Source organism: Emydura macquarii, unplaced genomic scaffold (assembly GCF_026122565.2).
Source record: "Emydura macquarii macquarii isolate MOO-44397 ecotype Brisbane River unplaced genomic scaffold, CSIRO-AGI_Emac_v2 contig_3390, whole genome shotgun sequence".
Classification (NCBI taxonomy): Eukaryota; Metazoa; Chordata; order Testudines; family Chelidae; genus Emydura; species Emydura macquarii.
In genome coordinates, this window is record NW_027133527.1 from 5429492 (window position 1) to 5451934 (window position 22443).

The window sequence follows — 22443 nt, forward strand, 5'->3', positions numbered from 1 at the left end:
GCATTGACCAGCTTGTTTGATGACAGCACATCACCACTCCAGAGAGAGGCTCAGGGGAGTCCTCCTACAACACAGCAAATCAAGTAATCACAGTTTCCAGACTCTCCCTGGCCTCCTTTTGCATCATCCCACAGTTTTGTGCAACGAAGCGCAGACTGGTTCTCCTGCAGAGCTGCAGCGAACTCTAGACTGGCGAGGTGTGATGGCAGCCGGCATAGTGCCAGAGGTCTGATGAATTTCACAGGTTAAAATGCCCACCACAAAGACACCACAACTAGAGCAGCGATCGGCTGACCACTGAGCTTGGGAACTGATAGCAGCCGCACTTGTTTCCTTTCTGGCTGATGGCATTATGCAACCTCAATGTAAAGAGATTATTCGTCTGCCTGAGGATTGATCAGAATGCAGTTCATTGCCCCAGTATTTCCTCTTACAGTTACAGCAAGTTAGAGAAGAGATCTGCACTGGCAGTCTTGATTTAGAATAATAATGTCATTTATTCCTAGAGGGACACTTTTCTCACATCCATGCATCTATTTCTCTATCTCTCTGTCTTTGGTACCATCAGATACCATCACTGCGGTATCTGAGGCCCACTCCCTGAAAGGTATTTAGGTTATTGAAATCAATGCAGGTTAGGAGACGCAATACCTTTGAGGAACTGGACCTGAGGGCCTATGAGGAAATCTGTCCTACCTTAATGACAGAAAAATAAATCGGCCCTGAGAAAGAAAAGCTCTTAGTACAGGGCCAGAAGGAAACTTCAGGGCCCCTAGCACGGTACCTGCTTTCAAGCCTTGGGTTTATTCTCAGGAAACAGAACCTTACCAGCTTCCCAGTTCCTGAGGATCCTTTCAGTAAGCTACACCCCCTTGGCCACTTTGCATGTGTGAAACTCAGTGCAAAGGCCATCCCTGTAGGGATAAGCTGCTGCTGCATCTCATGGGGGTTAAACATTGGCCTTCGCCTGGAATGGGCTGGGGAGCTCTCTCCTGGAGGGGGCCAGGCAGAGTGCTTTGTCGGCTGTTTTTAAGGCCTGGTCCAACAGCTCCCACTAAAGTCAATGGGAAATCACCCCACAAGTCCATTATTTTGGTTACTTATTTGCCACCGGTTTTGGGACTCGTGCTCTGCAGACTCTGCTACTCCTATCCTCCCCTCCTTTGTACGGCTAGCTCACAGGACGGACGGTTCTTGACTGGGGCCCTTATGTCTGGTTTCCCCCCCTCTGGCCTGGAAGTGCATTGAAACCAGCTGTTTTCCCTCCTGGATAGGTTTGAGGGGGGCTGGATGGCACTGACACCTGGCCAAACAGCTGCAAAGACATAAAGACTCGTTTTAATCAGCCTCCACGAAGCCATTTTCACCACGACTCAGCGACCAGCTGGGCCCCTGACCTGATCCTAGGTTTTGGAAAGAGGCTGGCCCCCACTGCACCCCCCATTTTACCTGACTCAGGTTGGGACCTCCCAGGGATGTACCTGTGCCCCGCCCAGGTGTCCCACCCAGTGATTGGGGGGCAGGGGGATGGACTAGCACCCATGCCACCTGACTTTGCACAGAGACCACAAAGAGCACGAGCCAGACAGGACAGCCTGCCCCTGGGCTGGGTTGTGGCTGGATTATGTTTTTGGGGGGGAGTCTATAACAATGCCCCCGCCCCCCCACAGACACACCCCCGGCCAGCTCTGGAAGGTTCCGGGTTGCATCAGGGGGAGGTGCAATGGCCACATCTGGCCTCCAAGCTCTTCCCCCGCTTGCAACGTTCCTGGGAGCTGCGAGCAGCGGGGAGGAGGCGCTGCAGCAACGCTAACAGCGGCCGGGGCCGGAGGAACCGGGGCCGGAGAGCGGGCAGGGAGCCGCGGGCAGCAGGAGGAACAGCAACAGCTCCGGCGCTGCAGCCCAGTCGGGGCGCCCAGGGTGCCGCAGGGCGCGCGTCGGCGCCAGGACCGGGGCCAGGACCGGTGGGGGGGCTGGTCGGTGCAGAGGACCCCAGCGGCGGGCGGAGGACGCGGCATGGCCCCGCTCGGCGGCGGCAGCAGCAGCAGCAGCCTGGCTCCTGCCTCTACGCTCTGCGCGTAAAGGGGCCCGGCCTCTCCAGGTGCGGCGCAGCGCAGCAAAGCGCAGCGCGGCGCAGGGAGCTCGCGGGCCGCCCCGCTGCGGGGCTGGGGGAGCCGCGGCCGCTGGGGGTGCCTGAGCCGGGATCCTGCTGCTCTGGGCTCGGCGCCTGCAGCTGCTGCGCTCCGGGCCCCCGGCCCCCGGGGAGTCCCCCTGCGCCCGGCCGGAAGGGCGCCCGGCGCCGGCCCGGGCCATGGCCAAGGACCAGCTGAAGCCGCGGCTGTGCCACATGCTGAAGGCGGAGAGCGGCTACGGCTTCCACCTGCACGGCGAGAAGGGCAAGAGCGGCCAGTTCATCCGCAAAGTGGAGCCCGGCTCCCCGGCCGAGGCGGCGGCGCTGCGCGCTGGGGACCGGGTGGTGGCGGTGAACGGCGTCAACGTGGAGAAGGAGACGCACCACCAGGTCTGCGGGGCGCCCGGGGCTGTACGCACCGGGGGGGGGGGGGGTTGGTCTCTGTCTGTCTGTCTGTCTGTCTGTGGGCGCGGGGCAATGGGGAACCCATGGGTGGTCGGTCGGTCTGTCTGTCTGTGGGCGGGGGGGGGTGGTCGGTCTGTCTGTCTGTCTGTGGGCACTGGGGTAAGGTGGGGCGTGGATGTTCCGTCCGTCGGTCGGTCGGTCGGTCTGTCTGTCTGTGGGCTGGGGGGGGGGGGAACGGACGGACTGTGGATGGTCTGTCTGTCTGTCTGGGCGCTGGGGCGGGGGGTGCCCATGGATGGTTGGTCGGTCTGTCTGTGGGTGCTGTGGCAGGCTCCAGGATCCCATAATGGATGCCTCTGTCTGTCTGTCTGTCTGTAGACCTGGAATGAGAGGAAGGGCCCGGTGACCCTCAGTCTGAGGCTGGGCTGTCCCGGTGTTGGCTGGTGGCTTTGAGCCGGCGGCCGGGAGTGGGGAAGGCAGAGTTATGTGGAAAGTTTCTGTTAATAATCCTGAGCACCTGCCTGTCACCTGCTGTGTCTGGATCTCCTGCGGGTGGAATGAAGTGTCCTGGTGTTGGGTCATTAACTTCTTTCCTGCAGTTCCTGTGGTTCACGTGGCCCCTGCAGCCCGCACTTCTTGATATTCATAAAGGTTAAAGACAGGGAAGTCCTATTAAATCCCATCTCATCCACCCCCTGCCAGTGCGGGGTTGTTCCCTGCAATAGATTATTTTTAGTGCTACGTCCAGTCTCACAACAAGGCTTTTGGTTTAGCTGTAAAACAGCCAGGTCCCTGGGTGAAGCCCACGTTCTGCAGAGCCCCACACTCGCTGCTTTGAATTGGGCTACCCTTATGTTGTTTTTCTTTCGGGGATCTGTCCCGTTCGGTCCCTAAAGCCGCTTGTCTATTTACGATAAGATTCTGGCAGGAGCTTTCCCAGTCTCTGCTGGGTTTCCCAGGCATGTTTCCAAGTCAAGCTAGGGTAATGGAAAGAGTGCATCTCTGCTGGGTGATGGTTCCTGGACCACAAGGCGAAGGGAGTAATTCACACGTAGTTAAGCGGTTTATCCTGGGCATAAGATCCCTGTTGGGACAGGGACCAGAACTCCCTCCTTGTCTCTTCCAGTGGGATGTTTTTACAGCTTATTAGCTGTAGCCTAGCTGCTGGGAACCTCCTTATTTTACCTCGCTCCAAGGATTCCCAGCTCCTTGGAAAGTGTCTGCAGAAATGCACTTAAGCTGGGCGGGGGATGCTAGGAGGGTGATCCTCTCCCTGAATGTTAGTTTAAAAGCTTCCCCTAGCCCAGTGACCAATAGTAGATATGATAGTAAAATAGTTTCCCAGTTCCCACACAATTCTAGGCCTTCTCTACACAGTGACCTTATCTTACCATGCTGGGGCCCCAGGTGTACCATGGTCTCGTCCGTAAGGATGACAGCTAACTGTGTAACCATCATGTTCTGTCTCTGTCAACACGAGGCAAAGTAGGAAAGACCAAAGGGTGTCATGACCTGGGCAGGGTGCTGCTGTTCCCTAGTCAGCCACAGCATTGTAGGTGAACAGATTCCAGCAGAAGTTAGCTTCTGCGCGTGGTACTGGGAGTTGGAAGACCCGGGTTCTGCTTCTGATTCTGCCACTGGTTCACTTTTTGACCATGGGCAAGCCACTACTCGTCTCTGGGCTTCTGTTATTCCCTGTGCGGTCTGTAATGCTTGCTGATGTTGGCAAGGCACTTCATGGTCTACTTTGGAAAAGACTATGCAAATGCTCACTATAACGATTATTCTCATCACATCATTTATATTTGCATTCGCTACAGTTTAACGGGGGGGAAATAATGACCAGAAACACGCAGTTTCTAGCCTGCATTGGAGTTCTCTTGGCTTTTCAGTAGAGTGGTGCTTTTGAGTCCCACTGGTGCAGCTGTTTTGCCTATCTGCTTACTAGTTTTCAGGGCACTGCAGGTTGAATATTTTAGTAGCTTAAAGCATATGGCAAGCGCCCCCTGTAATGATTTATACAGGCAGCATTGTGATCTGTCTTCTGCATGCTTCATGGAACCAAGAGCGCTTTAGAAGCAGTGGGTCTCAGTTTTTAATTGCTAATGGTGGGTCTTAAAGCTGTGGGATGACGGATTGATTTCTTAAGAGATACAGAGCCGTCCCCAGTCTTGGTGCAAGCAGTGGTAATGCCATGGAAGTGCTCTAGAACGGACCCCTGGCCTGGATGTGGCTCTTAAGGTTTGCTCGTTAATTAAGCTGATGCTGTGGACCTGAGCACCCTCTGCCAAAGTGATCCCTTGCTCCTCCAGTTATATTTGGAATGGAGTAAGGGTACATAGATTGCTCTGTTCTGATTGCCGGCGGGATGCTAGTGTTCTTATTTCATACAGAGCTGAGTTTCACACCAGGAAATTGTCAGGACTTTGTATACTAAGATCTGATGTGATGATGAAGGGTGATTCAGCATAGCTGAGGCATCAGTGTTATGTATGAAATGTGTGGGCTTTTTGGCTGTGTAGGTCAAGAAACTCGAGATGTTTCATTCTTTCCATGTTTTCTTCTAAGCAAGGCATATTTAATCTCTGGAACTCACTGCTGCAGGGTATTAGTAATGCAGGTAGCTTAGTGTGTTCCAAGAAGGATTCAACATTTACACGAACAGACTTAGCATCTGCAGTCACATTAGCTGGGATGACATTACAAAGGACTGGGCTGCCAATCCTCATACTTCAAAACAATAAGCTGTTAACTTTCCAGTGGTCAGGAGAAAACCGCCCCAATGACAAAATGCTGAACACCTATGTACATTGTAACGAGAGTCCTGTAGCACTTTAAAGACTAACACATTTAATTTCTACAGGCATAAATCCACTTCATCAGATGTAAGGAATAGAAATCAGATAGGCGGTGTATATGTACATATCCAAGAGTAAGGAACAATGATGGGGAAGGTAGATATAAGCAGAGTCTATTCAGTTAGGGTAGTTGAGACCTATTCACAACCATTGATTAGGAGGTGAGAATGTGTGAACAGTGACAATTACTTCTTGTAATGAGAGAACCATTCCAAGTCCCTATTCAGACCCAGTTTGATTGTGTCAGGTTTGCAGATGAGTTCCAGCTCTGCAGTTTCTCGCTGAAGTCTGTTTTTTAAGTTTTTTTTGTAGAAGTATGGCAACTTTCAAGTCAGCTACAGAGTGTGCTGGGAGATTGAAGTGCTCTCCGACTGGGCTACCCCTCTGGAACTATGTACATTGTGGAAGTGTTACACCATAGATATCAGACGTTGGTTTCTGTTGATGACAGGATATTGGATTAGGTGAACAATTGGTCTGATCCTGCCTGGCTTTTCCTGTTCTCTTCGGGAAATCAGCCCTTGAGCTAATAAACCTTTTACGCCTTCGTCTGAAACTGCCAGAATTTGCAAAGGGGAGTTCCACTGGCTGTTTGTAATTTTGTTGCAAGCTCAGGAAGCTGAGGCTGATGATGTTTGATTGTATTTATTTGTTCCTCTGTTGTTTTTCAAAATGTAGATTAAACCAAGCTGAAAGAGTAAACATAGAAAGTAGATGTAAGGTGCTTTGCCCTGTCTTCATTGCAAAATAGCAGCCTGCTTCTCAGTGTTTGTGGCTAGACAGGCAAAACGTGTGTTAGTCAACAGAGCAGGGCTAACATATATTCAAATCCAGGTGTGGACAAGGCAAGTTGTAGTTGTAACGCAACTGGCTCCTGGCTAGCCCTCGGTGTCCTCTTGCTTCTCCCCACCCTTAGCTAACGCCGGCCATGCTAACATGGGCAGAGACTGCCCCTCCTAGATCAGGGCAGTCAATTATATTTTGTCAGGGTCCAAATTTCTATGTGAAGGTATAGTCAAGGTCCAGACCCCAGAGAAACATTTTTCACACTGCAGTAACAATACCGATAATAATAAGAAAACAAAAATATTTGGTGGTGGATTCCAAAGCATCCGGCCGTCTGGTTTGGCCCTGCGGTCTGCCTATCGAGCACCGCTGTCCTGGATGTTTTGATCCCAGGTTGAGTGTGCAGCGATGTCTGCTGAAATAGCCTCTTTTGAATTGTAAACGGAGCCTGTTTGATGTGGATTCATTGAGAAGAGGAAATACTGGCACTCTGCAATGTCATTTTAACAGAGCCCGTTTCATAGCTGACCTTCAACAATGATGGGTTGGAGAGGGGGGAACATTACCATTGGAGCCTTTGGTAAGCCTGCATCTCTACACCTCCCTGTGAGCCTTTTCAGCATTTCTGTTCATTGCCGTGGCACTTTAAGATGTTAATGAAGGTTGCATAATTATACAGATGCATAAGGGCCAGCCTGTCTGTCGGGTCTAAAAAAGATTGAGGCACATGCATAGACTGCAGACACGGCGTGATGGCTTTCAAAACTGGGTGACCTAAAGTTGCTAGCCCATCCTTCCTGGGGGTGGGTAGTAGGGGTGCTGCCTGTCAGCTGACACCAGGACCAGCTCTTTGGCTGGGCATGTCATGATCTGCAGAAGAGAAAGACGTTCATCTTCCTGAATTTTTTGGTGCTCTCTAATGATAAGGATGCTGAGGCTGGCTGTGGGGTTGCTGAATCGCCTCCCTTAGGAAGTGGTGAGGGCCCCGTTGCTTGAGATGTTTAAAACTAGACTGGGCATAGTTCTAGGGACTGTGTTATAGGGAACAATCCCAAATAGGTCTGGGGGAGGGGAACTCGAACGAATAGGGCACTTACATCTTTAAGGTCTGTAGAGCCTCTCCACACCCAGCTGAGGGGGGTAATTATTATAACCCTTGTTTTACCGCTAAGGGAGATGAAGCACAATGCTTTGTTCACACCCAGCTTGTCCGTGTCAGAGCCTCGATTAGAACTTGAGAGCTCTTGCTGTCTAGCTCCCTCTTCTTTCCTGGACCAATGTATTGCTTTCTTTTGGAAGCTGTTGTCTGGTGAGGCTCAGCTCTCCCCAGTGAAAGGCTGGTAGGACTGGGTGGCTCTGGAGATTTTGAATGTCACATGGAACCTTTCCCCGCAAGGCCACTGGTTCCCGTCTAGCTCAGGTTGGGAGTGAGTGGCGGTGATTGCCCGGGTGATGGAGGTTTTGTGACACTCACCGAGCTGTGCTCTCAGGGTATGTCTACATCATGGAGACGGCACCGGCGTAGCTATGTCGGCATAGCCCTGTAGTGTAGACGCAGCCTACGCTGACAGCTGGGGGCTTGTCTGTCTGTGTAGGAGGAGCACCACCTCCCTGAGTGACATGAGCTACGGTGCCAGAAACCTCTTCTGTTGACATAGCTGCGTCTACACTGCAGGTTGTGGTGGCATAGCTCTGTCAGTCGGGGTGTGAGAGAACCCTACCTTTTCAGTGAAGACCAGGTCTCCGTGCCAGCACAAACCCCGGTCGCAATTAGCACCGTTTGGGTCTCTTGCTGTCAGTCTCGGCAGAGAGCCAGGAGCGAGTGGACCATAGAGAATAATGTTTACTTGTGGGGGGCCCCCTCCGCTCAAGGTTGAGATACATTGCTGGGGAGGTGGGTGTGTGGAAGCTCACCTGAATGCTGCGCGTGGAGTAGCTGCTCCCTGGCTAAGCAGAGAGCTCACAGCAAAGCTGAACTCACCATAAAAAAGCAAAGCAAAGTTGTAAGGTGTTGGGCAATCTGACCATTCAGAGCTGCCATCTCGCCCCGTTGAGTCAGCCTGGAGTTGCCAGAAGCACAGGGAGGTCTCCAAAGCAGATCCGATGAATTTGTTTCACTGCAGCCTCCGTCCTTTCTGGGTGTTTTTTACCGTCAAAGAGCCTCCTATCACTTTGGAGAGAAATGCTGGGCCTCGTCGGAGGCCAGTGCTTGCTTTCAATAGGGCTTTTAGCGTGAACAGCTGCCAGGCTGCACGCCTGTCTTCCTTGGAAGTGCTGGAAACGGAGTATTAATCCCTGAATTGCTGGGCTCTGCCTCTCTGCGGCAGTGGAGCATGGTAGCTTTCGTCCATCTGTCATTCGGTCTGATCTGCGCCTCTACAGCGAACCCGTCGCCTTCGTGCTGAAGGTGCATTCGCTCACCGTGCAGTCTGTACGTTGGCCCGCACAGAAGCTCTTACAATGCGGTGGGGTTTTTTTGGAGAGGACGAGGTCTCCTTTGATACTGACTTTGGTGACTGAGTTTTGCCGGCACCTGTAGTCAAGGTGCTTCCCTGTCGGCTCTTGCAGGTCGACAGCAGCCTAGGGATACCGCAGGGTCCTTTCAGGAGAGGTGTGAATTGAGGGACTCGGCGTTCCTTTGAAAAATGATAAATATCTGTCAAGGTGACCAGAACTCCCCTTCCCTCTACTGGCTATTATCTGTGTTACACGAGTGCCCAGAGGCCCCAGGAAGGATCCTCTAGGGCTAGGTGCGGTACAGATGCAGAGCAGAAGACTGTTCTTGCCCCCAACTCCCGTGCAAAGGGCAGTACCGCCTAATGGGAGTGGTAAAAAAATCACAGGTCAGCCCTACAACAATCATGAGATTTAAAAAAAAAACCAAAATCCAGAAACTTTGTGGTCTTCTTACTTTGCCTTCTGCTTTCTGAGCCTTTTGGATGCATTTGGCTGGTGCCTCCTGTCTTGTCTCTGCAGCAAGAAGGGCTGAAACTTGGTGAATGAAAGCTGAAATTCTCCCGGTATCCGTTGCCTCCAGGAGCTGAGGCTTTCAGACAGGTCCCCAAACTGGGGGGCATGCCACCATACGGGGGCATGGAGGAACATTTGGGGGGTGCAGCAGGGTCCAGGCCAGTCCCCACGGGGGTGGGGAAGGAGCGCCACCTGGCCCGGGCCCCACCACCAGCCGCAGCCCTGGCTCCCAGCCCAGCCGTGGCTCCCCACCCGACCACGACCCCAACCGCAGCCGGGCCGTGGTTCTGTTTCTGGCCCTGTTCCCGGCCCCAGACTCGACCCCTGGCTCCCTGCCCATGGCCCCGCTCCTGGTTCCCGGCACAGACAAGGATAAGGGGGGGTCCTTGCCACGGCGGGGCTGGCTCTCCGGCCTTAATTCTGTCTCTGGACAAGCTGACGTGCCCTGTCCCTGCTTCTCCTGTTTCTCTGGGCAGCTGAGTCGGTGGAAGCATCTAAGCAAATCCGAAAGGGAGCAGAAGGGATTTTCTGGGGATTGATTGAGTGGCGCCTCCTCAGGCTGACTCCTCGCTATGGCTGGGAGCTGCAGGTACGAGCCAATGCAGAGAGGGACAGGGTTTGTTGCTGCGCAGTGGATTTGCTGGTGCAGGACAAGCTGCTTTGTCTGCAGTCCGTTCATGTCTCTTCGGGCTGGTTTCCATCTGCGGATGCTAGTGCAGTGACCTGGCATGGGGCGTGTGAGTAGTAGGGCTGTGTGTCACGTATAACCTTGGTGATTGTGATATGTCCTGTCTAGCCGTGCCCTGATCAGAACAACTGGAGCTGCAGGCCGTAGCCCAGTTAAACATTAATTGGCAGCGAATCTGAAGGTGGAATGCAATTTGGGTGAAAATGATCATGGAATGATGGATTGCATGATTCTAAGGAAAAGGAGGACTAAAAGCAGCAGAATAAGGACAGTGGATTTCAAAAAAGCAGACTTGAACACACTCAGAGAACTGGCAGGTAATATCACATCGCATGGGAAAGAAGAACTCTTTAATGACCTGCAAATCAAAAAGTGGAAACACGGACAAATTGATAAAGAGGAGCGCAAAAGCATAGCACAAGCAAAATCAGAAACGCCTGCCAAGGGACATAAAAGACAATGAGAGGAGGTTCTTTAAATACCTAGGAGCAAGACAAAGACAAAGGAGGGTGTAGGTCCTCTGCTTAGCAGGGCAGGAGAGCTTAATAACTGATAACACCAAGAAGGTTGAGGTGTTTAGTGTCTGCTTTGCGTCAGTTTTCACTAAAAAGGTTGAGGGTGATCAGATACTCAGTACAATTAATATTAACAACCAAGGGGAAGGAATGCAAGCCAGAATGGGGAAAGAAAAGGTTAAAGAAATATCTAGATAAGTTAGACGTACTCAAGTTGGTGGCAGGGCCTGATGAAATTCATCCGAGGGTACGTAAGGAACTAACTGCAGCAATCTCAGAACCAATAGCAATTATCTTTGAGAAATCATGGAGGACGGATGAGGTCTCAGAGGACTGGAGAAAGGCAAACATAGTACCTATCTTTAAAAAGGGGAACAAAGAGGGTGCAGAGAATGATAGACCAGTCATCTTAACTTCAAAACCTGGAAAGAGACTGGAGTCAATTATTAAACAATCCGTTTTGGAAGCACCTAGAGGATAAAAGCATCCCGTGGAATAGCCAGCATGGAGTGGTCTAGAACAAAACATGCCAGACCAACCTAATTTCTTTCTTGGACCGCGTTACTGGCCTGGTGGATGGGGGAGGTAGTATACCTGATATAGCTTGATCTGAGTAAAGCTTTTGACACAGTCCCACATAACGTTCTCATAAACAAATTAGGGAAGCGTGGTCTAGATGTAATTGCTATCCGGTGAGTGCGCACCTGGTTGAAAGACCATACTTAGGGGATGTCTTCACTGACAGCGGCAAATGATCGATCTATCCAGATCGATTGAGCGGTCTGTTGCATAACTCCCATCGACTGTTGCTGAATTTCCAGGTCAGTGTAGACTGGGCCTTTAGAGTAGTTATCCATGGTTTGCTGTCGGACTGGGAGGGAGTATCTCATGGGGGTCTGCAGGGCTCAGTCTTGGGTTCGGTCCTATTCAATATTGTCATCAATGACTTGGATAATGGAGTGCAGAGTGTGCTTATAATATGTGCAGATGACCCCAGGCTGGGAGGGGTTGCGAGCATGTTGGAGGACAGGATCAGAACTCAAAATGACCTTGACAAATTGGAGAACTGGTCTGAATTCAACAAGATGAAAGTCAATAAAGACAAGTGCCAAGTACGTCACTTAGGAGATGCACAAATCAAATGCGCAACCAGAAAATGGGGAATAACTGGCTGGGTGGTAGTACTGTAGAAAAGGATCTGGAGTTCTAGTCGGTCACAAATTGAATACGAGTCCGCGGTGTGATGCAGTTACAAGAAAAGGCTAACAACATTCTGCCATGTATTAGCAGGAACGTCGTAGGTAAGACGCGGGAGGTAACTGTCCCGCTCTAGCCTGCACTGGTGAGGCCTCAGCCTTAGTACTGTGTTCGGTTCTGGGCGTCACACCTTAGGAAAGATGTGGACAAACTGGAAAGAGTCCAGAGGAAAGCGACAAAAATGAGCAAAGGTTTAGAACACCTGACCTAGGAGGAAAGGTTAAAAAAACTAGGCACGTTTGGTCTTGGGAAAAGAAGATTGAGGTGGGGACCTGATAACACTACGCCTTCAAATATGTTGAGGGCTGTTATAAAGAGGACTGGGACTGATTGTTCTCCATGTTCACAGAAGTTCTGGGTTTAACCTGCAGCAAGGAAGACGTAGGTTAGATATTAGGGAAAACTTTCTAACCCGAAGGGTAGCTCAGCTCTGGAACAGGCTTCCAAGGGAGGCTGTGGCATCCCCACCGTTGGAGGTTTTTCAGAACAGGTTGGACGAACACCTGTAGGAGATAGACTGGGTTGACTTGGTGCTGCCTCAGTGCCGGGGCCGGACTAGAAGACCTCTCGAGGTCCCTTCCAGCCCCACATCTCTCTGATTCCATAATACCAGAGAACCTTAGAGGATCAGTTTAATGGGATTGTTCAGTGAAACTCCTGCGGGGATGTGCTAGGGCGGCACAGCTGGCTGGAAATTCACTGGCAAGTTACACTGCGTGTGTATTCCATAAAGGAGTATCATATAAGGTGATTCACAGCCCTGCGGACGGAGTGCCTTACAGCCCCTGCCCTCTGAGATCACTAGCAAAGGGACCAGCTGATCGCCGTTTGGTTGGCTTTTGTCAGGTGGAGTCTTGTCTGCTCCCGTCTATGAACTTACCTGTCCCCATCACCATTGTATTTGAGCACGTCAGAGGCGTCGATGCATTTATCCTTCTCTCGTGAGGAGGGCAGTGCTGGTATCCCCACTGTACAGATGGCAGAGCTGAGGCACAGAGAAACTCACCCAAGGTCATCCAGGGAGGCTGTGGCAGAGCCTGGAATAGAAACTAGGTCTCCAGAATCCTATGCCAGTGCATAACCTCCAGCCTGTCCTTCCTCTCACCAGCGTGGCCAGATGCCACCGGCTTCTTTCATTGCGTCCCTCAGTTAAAGAGCAAAACGCAGCCAAAAAAAGCCCACCGAACCTGCTGCTGACAATAATCCATTCGCTGCTGCCCTGAGCTGGATTCTGAGCAGGGACTTGGGGGCGGGGACAAGCCCCAGAGCCCATTCTCAGCCCCTTCATTTGCTTTCCTGGTCTCTGTTGTCTGATAGCACCAAGCCGGGACGCATGCACAGAATCAGAGAGCGTCTGTCAGAAATAAATGGGGGTGAGGGTCAGATATTTCGGTACAGTGGGGAATATCTAACAACGACCGACCCGAACAAAGTCTGTGTGTGTGCATGAGTGAGCATGTGCACGCAGAGTGTCTCTCTCCCCTTCCCCTCTGCGCACCCCCCCCCTCAGTTACAATATTGCTGAGACCCACCCTATCCTCTCTGAATGACTGACTGCATTAGGGAGGTGGCCCGGGGACTGTGGATCTTCTAGTTTTGTTTGCCTGGCTAAATCTCTCTTCCCTTGCCCCCTGTCTGTTCCCTTCCAGGTGGTGCAGCGCATCAAAGCGGTGGAGTCCGAGACGCGCCTGCTGGTGGTGGATAAGGAGACGGACGAGTACCTGCGCGGCCTGCGGCTGACGTGCACGGAGGAGATGGCGCACACCGGGATTCTGGTGGACGCCAACACGGCCGGCGGCGACAACGGAGATGTTTGGAAACCGCAGCTGGAGCTGAGCAGCGGGAGCCTCAAGAGCCACTCCTCGCATAGCTTCACTTCAGAGAGTAGAAAGAAGGTAAATGGACGGGGATAAACAGCCCGGGGTGGGGAGGCTCTAGGGGACGGCTCCGGTCCAGCCGGGGCTTCTTCAGATGTCTGCAGAGTGAAGTCACCCACCGTTTTCTTGCAGCCTTTCTTGCTGCCCGGCCACCTCCAGATGTGCGTTGAGTCACGCTTAGCGGGGGAATAACAAAACCCGGCCGAGAGCTGTGCCGAGCCCGTGTGCCGGGGGAAATGGCTGTCTGGGATACCCCTCGCACCCAGGCAGCCAAATTCCCGTTGGCAGAAATTCTATGTGGTTCATCAGCCATTTGGAAAAAAAAAAACCGCGTGTCGCTGGTGGAGGAGCTGGGACGGAGCCGCACCGAGCTCTCTGCTGCCTCCTTTCTCCGAACGGTGGAAGATCTCCCTGAAAACCTGGGGAAAGCTATTGCTGCCTGAAGCCGGGTTACCACCTGCTGGGTGCTCTGCTCCTTTCACATCCCCTCTGGGGGCATGGAGCATAGCAGGGGCCAGCCGTGCGGTAACTGGCCCAGCCATGGTATGGGGTGAGGGTGAAAGGGTGGATTACCCACAGAACTGTGGCCTTCTGCTGCTCTGTGCCCTCCATGGCCCAGCTGCTCTGCTCCCTCCCCTGCAGAGCACAGGGGGGAGTGTAGGGACCCCGCGGATCAAATGAAGCCGTGAGGCCTATGAATGAGTTTGTCCCCCTCCCTTATTGCCATGTGGGACGGGCCACGGGGGCTATTGTGATCCTGGAGGAAATTAGCCACTTTACAAGCTGCACCGTTCTTGCCTCTATAGCTCTTCGGTGACGTTTCTTTTATTAATAACTCTGTGACGAGGGACAGAATGTGCTAGGGAAAATGCGTCATTTCCTGGGCTGCCTCATTGCTGGGGCTGGTTTCATGGAGACAGCGCAGGTTTGCACGTGGCGGGAGGGATTTCTATCCATGCTGCCCTTGCTCACTTGGGATGTTGATACGGCAGAAACGGTGCAGGGACGTTGCGGGTCGTTGAGCCGATTGTTTTGTGACCCGTCCATGAGTTGAAATTCTCCCGGGGCTTCTGATCACAAACTACCTCTGACCCAGTCGGGAAACCCCCTTCCCACAAGGCGCAGATCAGCCACTGAACAGTGGAACCATCCGCCTGTTTGTTAGTGACTGAAAGGCAGAACCATTGGATGGCTGTTTGGTGAGTCTCCATCCCATTCCCCAGGGCCGCAGAAAGGCCAAGATCTGAATGGATCACAGAGATCGAACTCTCAGCCGTTAGGCTTGGTCTCTCCAGGTCAGCACGGAGGTTCGCTGGAGGGGCAGTGTGTGTGCAGAGCTTGTTCTGTATCTGAGCAGCGGGTTTTACTTTCCCGGGCCCTTTTCACCAGCCCTCAAGTCTGCTTAAAAACACTTTTAAAAGTAGTAAAAACTAATTAAAACGTCTCCATTTGTCAGACCTGTGACGTTGTTCCCTCTAGGAGAGCTGGAAGCAGCAGCCCAGATTCTCCTGTCTCCTTTGCCTGGGTAACAAGCTTTCCCTGCTCTTAGTATAAAGACACAGCAACCTGCCTGGCATGCTTCGATACAGAGGGCTGCGGAGGCTTTGCCAAGCGCCTCGGCTCTGTTATGGGACTCACCTTTCTTTTCCTTGAGAGACCAGAGGCGACGTGTTTTTATTTGGAAATGATTTGCAGGCCTGGGTAACGATAATCTCTAGCTCTTATGTAGCACTTTTCATCCATCGATCGCCAAGTGCTTTCCAAAGTTGCTCAGTAGCATTATCCCCAGATATCGTTAGCTGGATGTTGACGAGGAGGGAGGGTCTGTGAGACACAGAGGGTCAGTTGTCAGGATAGCCACGCAGTGCAGGGTGCTGTGGTAGGTCACAACAGAGGATAAGGTTCTCTATCCCACCTGGTGTGTACAATTTTATTTTTACTGCTGACTATAACCCTTTGGACTGGCTTATACAGGAGGTCAGCCTAGACAAGCATCATGGTGCCTTCTGGCCTTACGATCTACAAATGAGTGGGTGTTTCCATGGGAACTGAGGAGGCGATGGGGTGAGGAGGAGAAACGTGTCGAATAATTTATTTTCTAGAAGTGGGGAAGAGTGTCCAAGAAATGATTCCTGGCCCTTCTAGTTTGGCCTCCTCCACACTTCCCTTCTGTTCTCTCAGGCCATGCGCAGTAATAGAGGGGGCCCAGGACAGAAGCAAAACTAAACCGCTCGATGGTGCATGAAGCCAAGTGGGGCGGCTCTGTCTTCGGACCATACAGGTTGCTTTGTTGGATTAGGGTGTCAGTCTCAGAGTCCGTGCCGCAGGCCGGGGGGTGTTGGGTGTGAACCATTGCCCTCTCCTGGATGGAGATGTCCAGGTTGCTTCAGTGTTTGGGGTTCCCGCTAGCAGGACAAGCACCAGGAAGGGGCTTGTGAGTCAGTCTTAGGTGACAAGTTCTGGTTGCTGGGTTGCCTGTGGACGTCTGCTGTACATGTGCGCGCTGGTGGCAGACTGCTACAGACTCCAGCAGACAGGAGAACGGATCTCGGGTAATGCTGAAGATGGAGTTGAGCGGGTGGAGCGGCTCTGATTAGACGTTGTTCCTCTCCTCCTTGCCCCCCTCCCAGGGTGGCCCTGTGAAGAATGAGCTCCCCGGACCTCCTCACCCCAAGTCGTTTGTCAGTGCCGGCTCTGTCGGTGACCCTGGTAGGGGGGTCAGAGATGAGCAGAGCCGCACAAGTTAGGCCCCGCTCCTTGTTTATTAAGGGAAACTGCTCCAGAGAGCGTTGAACCAAACAATCCAGCCTGGAGAGAAGGAAGGTTGGGGGCCTCTGACTGGGTGCAGCTCGGCGAGTCTATAAATCCTTCAGACAAGGCAGAGCGGCCGTCCAGTGTGTGTGAGCAAAGAGATAGGATGGAGCAAAGCAGGGCGAGTGACTGCCCAGGCTCCCTGCTCCCAGCCGGGCCTCCTTCGAAAGTGAAACCTCTCCCTCCTCCTCCCATTGTTTGGGAACCGGTGCCTTAGAGCGGTAAAAGACCTCCGCCCTGAAAGCCATTGTGTGCTGAAAAAGCCCGGTCTGGGTGGGACAGGGAACAAACTGCTCGGAGGGGAGCGAGGAGGGAAGCCATGTTCGTGGCCTCCTGCTCTGAAATCCGGTGCGTGCCAACGGGGCAGCGGGGTTTGCTGCTCACCCCACCTGGGGCGGCGGGTCCTGTTTTTAAGTCCTCACCGTCAGCTGCCTTGCAGCTCCAGAGGAGGTTACGCATCCTATTGTGAGCACCTCTGATCGCATGGATCTGCCATCCTCCCTCCGGATCATCACCGAGGCCGCAGATGATGGCTTCTGTATCGCTTCTTTGTACAACACTTGGCAGCTTCTTCAAATGGCTTTTACAGCTTGTAACTAGCTGAGCCTTTGCGGGATGGGGGAGTAAATGTCGTCGCTCTCCACATTAGACGGAGGGGGAAATTGCGACATGGGAAAATGAATCTTTTTGGGGCTAGGTCTATATCTGAGGGGCCCACAAGTCGTACAGCAGCTAATTGCTCAGCACTGGGATTGGCACTTGGGGCCTGGAGTCCCACGTTCAGGCCGCTAAACGGCACTGCTTCATACGCTGCATTTTAGATAAGATTAGATTTGGCCCACCCAGCTGGCAATCAGCTTTTCCGGAAGGTGTCAGGGGACCTCAGGCTTTTACCTCTCAGCTGATGGGTACGTGAGGCACTGACAACGCAGGCCTCTGCAGAAAGGGCGTGGAGCTCCCGCAGGTGATTCCGTTCATGATCTGGGTGGCTGCAGAACTCTGGGGAATATGGGCCCTGCCCCACTGGGCTGTCGTCGCTCTACGTGTGGCGTGGTGTTCCCGTCATGCGTGATCGGGTATCATTACTGGATCCTCCAGGGCCAGAGCCTGGAGGGGGCCAGAGTTAGAGCTTTGGGAAGCTGGGTAGATACAATATAGATTCAGTGTCTGCTGGAAACCACAGTGCCATTTCCCTTTCCCAGCTAGCAAAGAATTAAGGAGATGGGGCTCTAATGACCCCTTGATGCTTCAGGAAAGCTGGGCCTGGGGGACCTGGCTTTTGATATACAAGAGGCAAAGCCGTGATTTTAACCACCGTATGCTGATATCCTGGCCCATCTGCTAGCCACAGCACGGTGCACGGCTTCAGCTCGCGGTGCGGAAAGAAGGTAAACGGGCAGCAGGGATAAATAGCATGGAGGAGTGGGGAGTCCTGGGCAGCTGTGGATGGACATCCCCACTCCACCTCTGCTGGGCGCGCGATGGAAGAGGGTAGTAAATTGGGAGCGAGGCTTTTTCACATGGCTGCAGCCTTATGTTGGAAGAACAAATAACCCTCCCTCCTCCGAGACCCACCCCCCTCCACTGTCATTTGAAAGCGTATCCACAAAAGATCAACTCGCCCAGGACCGTGTCCCTTTAAATAACCACGTTAAATAACCACCGTGCTAGAATGCCCATCCCTTCTCATTCCATGTGCACGAATGGCCAGGGCACTGCAGAATGCTCCAAGAACAGGAGTTGGAGACGTTCCAGTAATAACTCACCCCTCGACACCAACACCCCCAAGTCGGCCACTCCTTGTACTCTGGAACCAATGGGGGGGATGTCCCTCTCTTCCAACTGCTGCTGGGAAGTTTTTACCCTCCAGTAAAGTTGAGTTTGTTTTGTTTTTAAAGGTGCAGTTCTCCCTGTGGGGCAGCATGGTGGGTCCAAGCTCAAGTTCTCTGTGCTCCCGCAGGGTTGGTAGATTCGTTGACTGTCAGGCCAGAAGGGCACCATTAGATCATCTAGTCTGACCACCTACATAACACAGGCCAGAGTTTTACCCAGTTATCTCTGCACTGAGCCCAATAACTTACGTTTGACTCCAGATATCTTGAAGGATGCAGGATGCAGACCCCCTTGAGGAAAACGGGGAAGGTCAGTCTGTAACTACAGTGCAGACATCAGAGAAGTACTCCCCCCAAGTCAGGGATGGTGTCTTGTGGCAACAACCCATATATACTGCTCTCCCTATATGACAGCCCAGATGGCAACAATGGTTTAGTAACAATTAGGATCCTTCGTCTTTAGGGAGTCTCGGCTGTCACCCCCCCCCCCACATCTCCCAGTGCACAGCCATTACCCCAAATTATCATCTGAGTAATTAGGACCGGATTCAGCTCTGTTCCATTGACACTGTGGCCCGCTGCAGGAAGAAGAAAGTGAGTATGGAGTCATGTCATTGGGTGCTATCGTTTTTAGACGTCTGCTCCTCCCCCCAGCCTGGTAGTAACCTCTTACCTTTATGGAGCACCTCGGATCTCAAAATCCTGGGCAAACTCTGTACCTACAACGCCATAGATATGCAGTCACTTCTGGAGTATGGGGGAGTTGTAACCAACCAGCTCACAGCAGTAACCAGAGGGGACATTTTGGCAGGTCTACACTGAGGACAAATGTCTCCTTTAAGGATCTAAAGGAGCTGAGAATACCTTGGGTTTTAAGGTCTTGTCCAAAAATCCTCAGCTTCCTTCCCCTGGAGGAAGGAGGCTGGAGATGAGCCTGCAGTTTCAAGGAATGAAGGTGTTTATAACCAGCTGCTTAAGTCACTCCTCTGACATCACCCTTAGCCTGCACTGCTGTGGGGTGTTACAGGGAATCAGTCTTTTTCATGTGGCTTGGTTTGAAGTCAGTAGTTGCTTTGCTTTGGAGAAGTGTGTGCATGCTTGTGTGGTATTTGCCTGGCCTGGCATTCAAGAAGTTTCTCCCCAGGAAATAAAATACATTGATACATTGTGGCTCATTCTGTCAAATCCCATAAACTACAACTTGGTCTCTTGGCTGAAGGAATCCTATGATTTGTGAGCGCACATGCCTGTGTGTGTGTTTGGACCGAGAGCTGCAATCAGTGTTTGGAGGACTACTGAAGAAAGTCTGCCATTTGCGACTTGGAATAGAAAGGACACGGCTATTGCAGGGCGATGTTGTTGGGAACTCCAGTCAAAGGGATTCTGCGTTTCTGCTTCCTGTTCTGATTGTCTTGCTGGGTGACCTCAGTCAAGTCATGTAACATCCTCCTCCTCCTTCCCCCTCCGTAAAATGGGGTGATTAATGTTGGCCTGCCTCACAGGGCGCCGTGAGACTTAAGTTGATATTTAAGTGCTTTGAGATCACCTGCTGGAAGGGGTCTAGAAATGCAAAGTGGTGGTAGAAAGTTGAGCTCCTCTGGAGAAATGTTTATTCTTTCCAAGTTCAGATGGTTCTTGCTTTGGAAGAGACCAGGCCACCCATGTGCTGTCGAAGTTCTCGTATTGTCATCAGACCATTGCAGCATCTAGTGGTTCTCCGATCAGCTAGGATGCTGGAGCTGACGAATCCTAGGTCTGTGGGGCTGCAGGTAGCTGCATCAGTGGAGGGCCTTGGTCTCTGCAATTTGGTCTCCAGACAGAGCTTATAAGGCCCAAGTTGTCGCTAGGTTTGTGCTGGGGGCAGCACGGGGGCTGCGTGACCTCAGCAGGAGCTGTTAGGATGTATTTCGTATTTTTTCAGCTGAGCCATTCCATTGCTTGGATTGTGAGTGCGCCTGGGGGGTGACAGCAGGATCACTCTATAGGACAAATAGAGCAGGACGTTAACAAAATGCCTGACTCGAATGTGTGCAAAAGGCCAGATGGTTGTTTAGATCACGGCACTGCCCTTGTTTTGCTACGGGCTGGACTAAGCGCGACGGCCTGGGACTGGCCTGGGTGCTGCTCTGCTGTGTTGGTGCCTTTTCAGTGCGCATGTCGCTGTCGTATGGAGAAACGTTCAATAGCGTGAGAAACCCGAGCCTTTGAGATCATAAATCCAGGTGTGCACGTCTGCCGCTGGACACGTCTCTCTGACACCAGACTGCCCCTTGGGGGAACATTCAGAGGCCACGCCAATCCCTGGTGTAGCCACACTGAAGTCATTGGGGTTACACCAGGGGCTAGCTACCCCCAGTAAATTCAGCTGCACAAAACTAGCTGTTTGAAACAGCTGGATATTTGACTTCCTGCAAAAGCTGCTCTGTGCGAAGCTGCGTTTCAGTCTGTCTTTGTGGGGGGGCAGGAGGGGGGGGGAAAGAGGCGGGGCCAAGGCCTGAGACAGAGCGACATTATATCTGAGAACAGATCTCATGTGCAGGCCATGAGAGCGGCAGCCAGGGAGTGGAATGTGGAACCAGATGGGGCTGTGCTCTAAGCTGTAGCAAGGCTCCCGAAGGAGCGGAGCAGGGGTTACAGCGCAGGTTTCGTGGAGCACACAGGCAGAGCCTGTGTAAAGGCGCACATCTGGAATGGGTGACAGACGTGCAACTTCGCTGCTTTATGGATTGCTTTGCTGGCCATTTTCCTGCAGCGAAACCCTTGGAAAGTGGGAATGGTCTGGGGCAGTTTAATGACCTGTGTCTGTTCACCGTTCGGGTCAGACCCACGGCGGGGCCACTGGCGCCCAAACTGCGACCTCCAGCCGGCACTGAGAGTGGCAGAGGAATGTCGAATCCTAGCTCTTCTGGAATCCAGGCAATTCTGGGGTTGACTGGAGTGACACCAAGAGGGCTGGACCGTAATGCATTAAACTGAAAAGTGGTGTCAAGGCCAAAACCCGCAAGCAAGAAAACAGAGTGGTGGAAGGTGTTAGATTGACCGCCCTGGCGACTGAGGGCATCTGGTGTCCAGAAAACAAGCAGTGACAGGACAGGCTTCCCCCTGTTGTGTCCAGCCAGTGTTTCTATCCTTGCGTTGAAAGGACCAATGCCAGGGAACCGGGGGTGTTACAATCTGCATGGCCCATCCTGCCCTTGGCATCTCTGCTGAGACGGCATCCAAGGGGCAAGGGCAGGTGGGCGGTGCATCTTGTTGTTGCTGTAAACCCCCGTTCACTAACAACTGGACTGAACCCTCGGGTCAGGAGTGGGGCATCGTGGCTGGGACAGTGTTTGTGGAGGAAGCCTTCCACTGCCTGTGCTGATGCAGCGCCAGCTGTGGGTGTATCTACCCTGCAACGCAACACGTGTAGATGTCCCTGAGCAGCTGTGCTGTAGCTGAATAAAAGCTACCTGGAGTAGCCATTGCGGGGGCGCTGCAGCAGTACGGTATAGACCAGGTGTGCTGAGTAGACCTTCACTGCTGCTGTTACTTGAGGTAGCTTTCATCTAGCTAGGCCAGAGCTAGCACGGGTCTGTCTGTGCTTGCTCCGATTCCTGGTGCGTGGGTGGAGGCTGAGTTGCCGTTCCAGCGCTGAATTCCCGGAATGCCACCCTCCCAAAGGCTCTGTTTGCACATCGCCTGCTTTCCTGGGTGAATGCATTGGCCATTTTATTGCTAATAGTCACTATGTTAATAATACAAGACGTATCAATCCGCATTCAGGATTTTGTAGCTGCCAAACGTCTGTTCTTCAGTGTTAGCTTTTTTGCTTTTTATCACTGCCGCTGGACGCCCCGCTCGCCCCAAACTCTGCTTTGTATCGTTGGCTTTTATCATTTTTAAAAAAACCAGTAATGTGTCTTGTCTGATAGGACTTGCCACGTGAGTTGAGTTATGACGGCCACGCACAACCCTGCAAAATGCAAAGTGTTAATGCTTAGGAATTAACAGCTGATTCTCAGTTTAAACCCTGCTTCCCGGTGCTTCTACAGGAATGTTATGAGGGCAATGTTGCTCACTCGTTAGTGGAACAGACCGGCCTTTCGTATTTCTATTCCCAGCGCTGACAGTGGCTCATTGTGTAACCTTGAACAAGTCCCTTAGCCTCACTGTGCCTTAGTTTACCTATTAGTACGATGGGGATAATTATTGCTGTTTATATTGCTGTGGAGGCCCCAGATGAGATCAGGGCCCCATTGTGTGAGGCGTTGTAGACGCTCACAGCAAGAGATGGTTCCTACCCTGAAGAGCTTACCGTCTAAATATTTAAG

At 52.3% G+C, this 22443-nt stretch overlaps 1 protein-coding gene across 1 annotated transcript in view; it reads left to right on the forward strand.

Moving 5' to 3' along the window:
- Positions 1-1636: 1636 nt before the first annotated feature.
- The window catches only part of NHERF2 (NHERF family PDZ scaffold protein 2), a 95095-nt gene continuing 74288 nt past the window's right edge, over positions 1637-22443 (forward strand). Inside the window, exons 1-2 of the mRNA XM_067534232.1 lie at positions 1637-2521; positions 13260-13505. Of these exons, the coding sequence (XP_067390333.1) occupies positions 2312-2521; positions 13260-13505 (456 nt within the window). The 5' untranslated portion in view covers positions 1637-2311. The remainder of the gene's footprint in view (positions 2522-13259; positions 13506-22443) is intronic.